This window comes from Magnolia sinica, chromosome 5, assembly GCF_029962835.1.
Source record: "Magnolia sinica isolate HGM2019 chromosome 5, MsV1, whole genome shotgun sequence".
Classification (NCBI taxonomy): Eukaryota; Viridiplantae; Streptophyta; class Magnoliopsida; order Magnoliales; family Magnoliaceae; genus Magnolia; species Magnolia sinica.
Window position 1 is genome coordinate 23,171,518 of NC_080577.1, and position 5,708 is coordinate 23,177,225.

Genomic DNA, 5,708 nt, shown 5'->3' on the forward strand with positions numbered 1-5,708 from the left:
AAATAAGAAAAACCAATGCGCTTGAATTAGTGTAGAGTGTAGACAGGAAGAGAAGGTAAAAAAGTGTTTATCAAAATAACTTCCATCAGCGCGGACAGGATGAGAGACAGGACTAGCAAATAACTTAACAGTCATTAATTTATTAGAGATAATTCAAATATTGCAATAAGTAAAAGAATTAAATAACCTCAAAAGTCCTTAATTCATTAAAGATTTTTAAAAAAAAAAAAAAAAACCTTAACAGCAATTCTTTTTTTTAAAAGATAAATAACAAGCAATAGTAAATAAAATAGAAGAACAATTAAAGAATAAAAAAATAAAAAGCAAAGGTAAATAGAAAATAAAAAACAATTAAAAGAATGAAAAACCCTTAAAAATCCATAATTTATTAAAGATAAATAACCAGCAAGAACTAATTTAAAAAAATAGAAATGCGGTGAGCGTGGATCGAACACGCGACCTTCAGATCTTCAGTCTGACGCTCTCCCAACTGAGCTATCCCCGCTGACATATATTTTTTATGTCCTATAGTTTATAATGTAATAAATTCTAATTGTAAGCTTCCATGACGTGATAAAATAATCATCATCGTTTAAGTACATGTGTATCATCCACCATAGTCCGCCAGAGTATAAAAGCCTTTCTTGTTCACAAAAGCCATCTCTTCCTCCGCCTCTCGGGTCTCGAACCCCACCCCGTGAAATTCAGACCCGAAAATCTCACAGCCCACACCTCTCCGTTACTTTCCTTGAATAGGAAAACCCTAGAATTCTCCTTTCCTACCCAAAAAATGGAAGAGGAAAAACCCTCAAATCTTCCAATCCCCACCCAACAAAACCCTAGAAAAACGCCCAAACGCTTCTTCAAGACCCAAATCCCCGATTCCATCACGTCTAACCCCGCCCTCAATGCCGCTCTCTCCCTCCTCCCTCCCAACTACAATTTCGAGGTGCACAAATCTATCTGGCGCATCTCGGCATCCGGCGCCAAGCGCGTCGCTCTCCAATTCCCCGAGGGCCTCCTCATGTATTCTCTCGTCCTCTGCGACATCTTTGAGACCTTTGCCGGCGTCAACGAGTGCTTCGTTCTCGGGGACGTCACGTATGGCGCGTGCTGTGTCGACGACTTCTCCGCCTCCGCACTCGACGCCGACCTCCTTATCCACTACGGCCACAGCTGCCTGGTCCCGATCGATGCTGTGAAGATCCCGTCCCTGTATGTCTTCGTCGAGATTGGGATTGATGTCGGCCACCTCGTCGATACGGTCAAGCTGAATTTCGGTCCGGGGAAGGAGAGGATCGCACTGGCGGGCACTATTCAGTTCTCGACTGCAATCCGGGCCGCAAAGTTAGCATTGTCAGATGCGGGGTTTGAGGCTATTGTTCCACAGTCGAAGCCACTGTCAGCTGGGGAGGTTCTCGGTTGCACGTCGCCTACAATTCCGAAGAACAGTGTCGATGCGGTTGTTTTTGTTGCCGATGGGAGATTCCATCTCGAAGCGTTTATGATTGCCAACCCGGGAATCAAAGCTTTTCGGTATGACCCGTATCTTAAAGTCTTGTTCTTGGAGGAGTATGATCATGCAGGGATGAAGGAAGCTCGGAAGAATGCAATTTTGAAGGCGAGGAATGCGGGTCGGTGGGGGATTGTGCTCGGGACTCTTGGACGGCAGGGGAACCCCAGGATTCTTGACCGGTTGCAGAAACAGATGGCAGAGAGGGGCTTTGTTTGGACGGTTGTGTTGATGTCGGAGATTTCACCAGCTAGGATTTCACTGTTTGGAGACTCTGTTGATGCCTGGATACAGATTGCATGCCCTCGGCTTTCGATTGATTGGGGAGATGCTTTTAGGAAGCCCCTGCTGACACCATTCGAGGCGGAGATTGCACTTGGGCTCATTCGGGGTTGGTGGGAGAAAGGGACAGAGGTTAAAGTGTCGGTAAATTCAAAATGTGGAGATGGTGGAAAGGTAGATGGTCTGGATTGCAAGCAAGAATCCTGCTCTAACTGTAACTGTGTTGAGGAAAGCAATGCGGATGGGGAGACAAATGGCCAGGATTATCCTATGGACTATTATGCTCAAGGTGGAGGGGAATGGAACTGCTCTTATTCGAAGAAGCCGTTACCTCCACATAGAAAGCCTCGGATTCATAGTGGTAATGGGAACATCTCTTAGCTACTTCTCACATGCTTATATTGAAATTGCACTCCTTTCCAATATTATTATCTTGTTTTGGAGTGGACGAAATTTCTCTTAGGTTGTGTCAGACATAGCTGTAAATGTTAACTTGATAAAGGCTTCCCGAAGTGAAGGGAATTTTGTATGTGGTTGCTTAGTCAGTGAAGAAATAGAAAATGCTTTAAATTTTGAGGTACTCAATGCTTTGTGATATTCTTCTACATGAATTCTATCTGAAAGGAACTTTAAAAAAAATATTATATGCATCAAATTTCTCAACAAACTACCATTCGCTCCATAGTTTTGAAACCTGTGGGCTAGATATTTCTATGGATGCGAAAGATTTTCCTATGGAGGAAAGTATTTTCTGCATCTCTTGAACTCTGGAGAAGTATTTCCATGGGGGGGATATGTCCTTGAAGCATTACCAAGCAAACCCTTTATCCAGATTTACCTTGTAAACCTTGGATAGGAACTTATGCAGAGTTAAATTGTTGGCTGTTTTGGTGTTTCTAATCCTATCTTACCCAGCATGAGCAAAAGTGACAGAGCTTCATTGTTAAGTTTCATTCCCCTGAGATCAGCTTCATGGTTACATTTCATTTGTACATGGTGTTTAAAAAACAGGACAATGCTGATTCTATCTTGGTAGTTTGTATCTGGTGGTTGGCAATAGTTAAGACTTTCAAAGTGCTAAATGCTAATGATCATTGAAACCGTTGCATGCCAGCGCCCTTAACAGTACTTTATGTATGTGCTGATTTTATTTACTTTATTTTTTGGTTTCTGACATCAAACTCTGCCTCCATGCTTGCGTCAAACAATACTATTCAACGACTTATCCAAAGCCTTGATTTTTCACTCTGTTCCATCTTGTATTCTACTTTATAGTGTCATATATTCTTTGTGAGGTTGTCACAGTCACTATGTATAGTTTGTTGCATAAGCTGAATGGCCTGAAGTTCTCAAAAGTACATGGTGACTCTTAGCATGCTCTTAACCCTTCTCCCAGCAACGGCAGATGTTTTAGAGATGAGTCTAAATCGTTGGAGTCCCTAGTGCGCAGAGCTAAGCAGTTTATTATAGAATGGGCTGCCAATGTAGACAATCTAAAGGGCTGTAATCTTCTTTTCCTCGGAGCTTAGGTGGTCCGCTACCTCAGCGGCCCCGCTCCCTTGTTTTTTGTACCTGTTTCTTCCCTTTTAATATAAATTTTGTGACTCTTCAAAAAAAAAAAAAAAACCCTTCTCCCAGCAATTTGGGGTCAGCTTTTGAATAGTTAGATTGGCAGAAGTTTTTCACCCGGTTGCCTGCCAGACATCAACCTTCCTTTCTTAACTGGACTCTTGGAACTGGCCATAGCAGAGGCTCACGTTGGCCAGTCACATGTGAGCTTGGGTCTACCCAGTATTGAACCAACTCAACTATTACATGCAAGATTTAATGGGGGAGCAAGTGAAGTAGGTCATGGAGAAAGTTGCCAGGCAACCTACTATGCACTAGGAGAGAATTCAGAGTAATGATGCAGAATTAAATAGATAACATATACTCGTTCCCAGATCTGCGGCATAAAAAAACTTGGGGAATCCATCATATCCTGAATCCCTGATGCACTGTCACCCGGGTGTCCATACACAGCTGTTCTGGGTTTTCATTGTGATAGTTCAGCTTTCTGTTTGGGCTGTGCCAATCATGCACTTGTTTCACGCGAGTTTTTATGGGACTCATTAATGTCTTCTTTTCATCATCAAATTGAGACTGATTAGGTTACTCCAAGAAGTTTAGGACTTTTCTAGAGGAATTGCAACTGTAGAACTAGAAGAGTCTCACTTCTTTCGTCATCCAATTGAGACCTCCAATTAAGAAAGGAAGGTGATTTGAACAGTCTCTGGGTCTCCACGTCTCTTTGGGTGGCTGACATTGAATTTTGATGGGTCTTTGGCGGGCAAAATACGCCCTTCCTGCTTTAGTGGATTCTAAGGGATGACAAAGCATCTATCTTGATGGCTTTCTTGGGCCCAGGGCCCATTCCTGTTGGAAAGTTGAAAAAAAAAAAGAAAAAAAAAATGGAGCCTTTAGTCGTTAGGGAAGTGTTGAAAGGACTCACGGCAATGGTTTCTCTGGGCATAGTGACAAATCTTGCTCTCAGGAATTTCTCGGGAGATTTCCAAATTTTGAGGGTATTTTTTTTTTCTCAGGATATATTATCTGGAAAATGTTGCTAAAACTTTAAAGAACAATTTTATGATGAATTACTTAAAATTTTAAATAATTTTTGTTAATATTGGGATCATTTCATGATTAAAAATCTGAAGAAATTAAAAACTTCCAATATTTTGATAATCGCGGGATATTCTTAATGTTGATTATATTTTTCTCATCTCTCTAGGGAGATGATTATGGTAGGTGACTTGAGAAATATCATAACTTGGGATCAAGAGGAATTTGTACCGTGGGAGCCTAGTTTTGTGTTTGACGAGATCAACTGTCTGGCCTCAAGGTTAAACATTTTGTATCAAATCGTTGTGTAGCGGTTTTGGCCAAGGAGGGAGTGAATCTTCTGCCCTTGTGTGTAGGAAATCCATTTCCTCTTTCTGAGTCATGGAAACTTAGTTGTGCATTTAATGAGACCCACTATCCGGCCTCAAGGTTAAGTGTTTTGTTTGTCCATGTTAAGAGTAGCAAATGACGGTGTGGTTATTTTGGCCAAGAACAGCATGGATCTTCCATCATTGTGCCCAGGAAACCCGTTCCCTCTTGTAACGTTGTTTTCATTTTTCATGTGAGGGAGGGAGGGAGGGTGATTACACCTGTTTGATGGGGTGCGCTCAGTTGACAGTTAATTTAATTTAATATGAATACAAAAAATAATACAACCTAAATATATATACTATGAAATATTATTTATATATTTTATAAATATTTAAAAGTTCACATTAAAATGATACGTAACTATAATCCATATTATATGCATATACTTACAACATCATTAATATAAATTATATATGACAAAATATATAAAGGAAATAAATATATAATAATAATAATAATAATAAGGCATTATAACATAGTATTTAATATTATAAGAGCATAATAGGTCATATAATGCATAAGCTGGCCATCAATTTCTAGCTTAAGTTGTCCCCCCTTTTCTACCGTTGACGTTCAGTTTCAGGATGATCTGACCATTGGATCGACATAACCGACACCTAAAAACCTTGATTCGGTTGGTATGGCCCGCCCAAGCCTTGGATCTGCCCCATCCTTGGTCAAGGGCTTTGATCTGGCCCACCAAATGTAATGGACGGTGGAGATTTATCAAAAACATCACGTAGGACCCCACTTAAGAGGATGCGTGTACACAGATGGTGCACACTCGCCGTGCACCAGGAGGGTTAGACCGGTCAGCACGGGCTGACCCGTGCTTCTCTAATAATGGTGAGTTTTTCTCTCTCCCTGTTTTTGCCAACGACGGACACCGTCCGTTTCTTTCTCACGGTGGCCCATCATCACAGCTCCCACGGTTGAT

General features: G+C 41.3%; 1 protein-coding gene and 1 non-coding gene across 2 annotated transcripts; one reads left to right on the forward strand and one right to left on the reverse strand.

Moving 5' to 3' along the window:
• Window positions 1–432: 432 nt before the first annotated feature.
• On the reverse strand, window positions 433–505 carry TRNAF-GAA (transfer RNA phenylalanine (anticodon GAA)). Its single transcript has one exon. It is a non-coding gene; the product is annotated as a tRNA-Phe (tRNA).
• A 169-nt stretch (window positions 506–674) lies between these two features.
• On the forward strand, window positions 675–2,380 carry LOC131245758 (uncharacterized). The gene has a single exon (XM_058245434.1). It carries the CDS (start codon window positions 791–793, stop codon window positions 2,174–2,176), a length of 1,386 nt encoding a protein of 461 aa, XP_058101417.1. The 5' UTR covers window positions 675–790; the 3' UTR covers window positions 2,177–2,380.
• The last annotated feature ends 3,328 nt before the right edge of the window (window positions 2,381–5,708 follow it).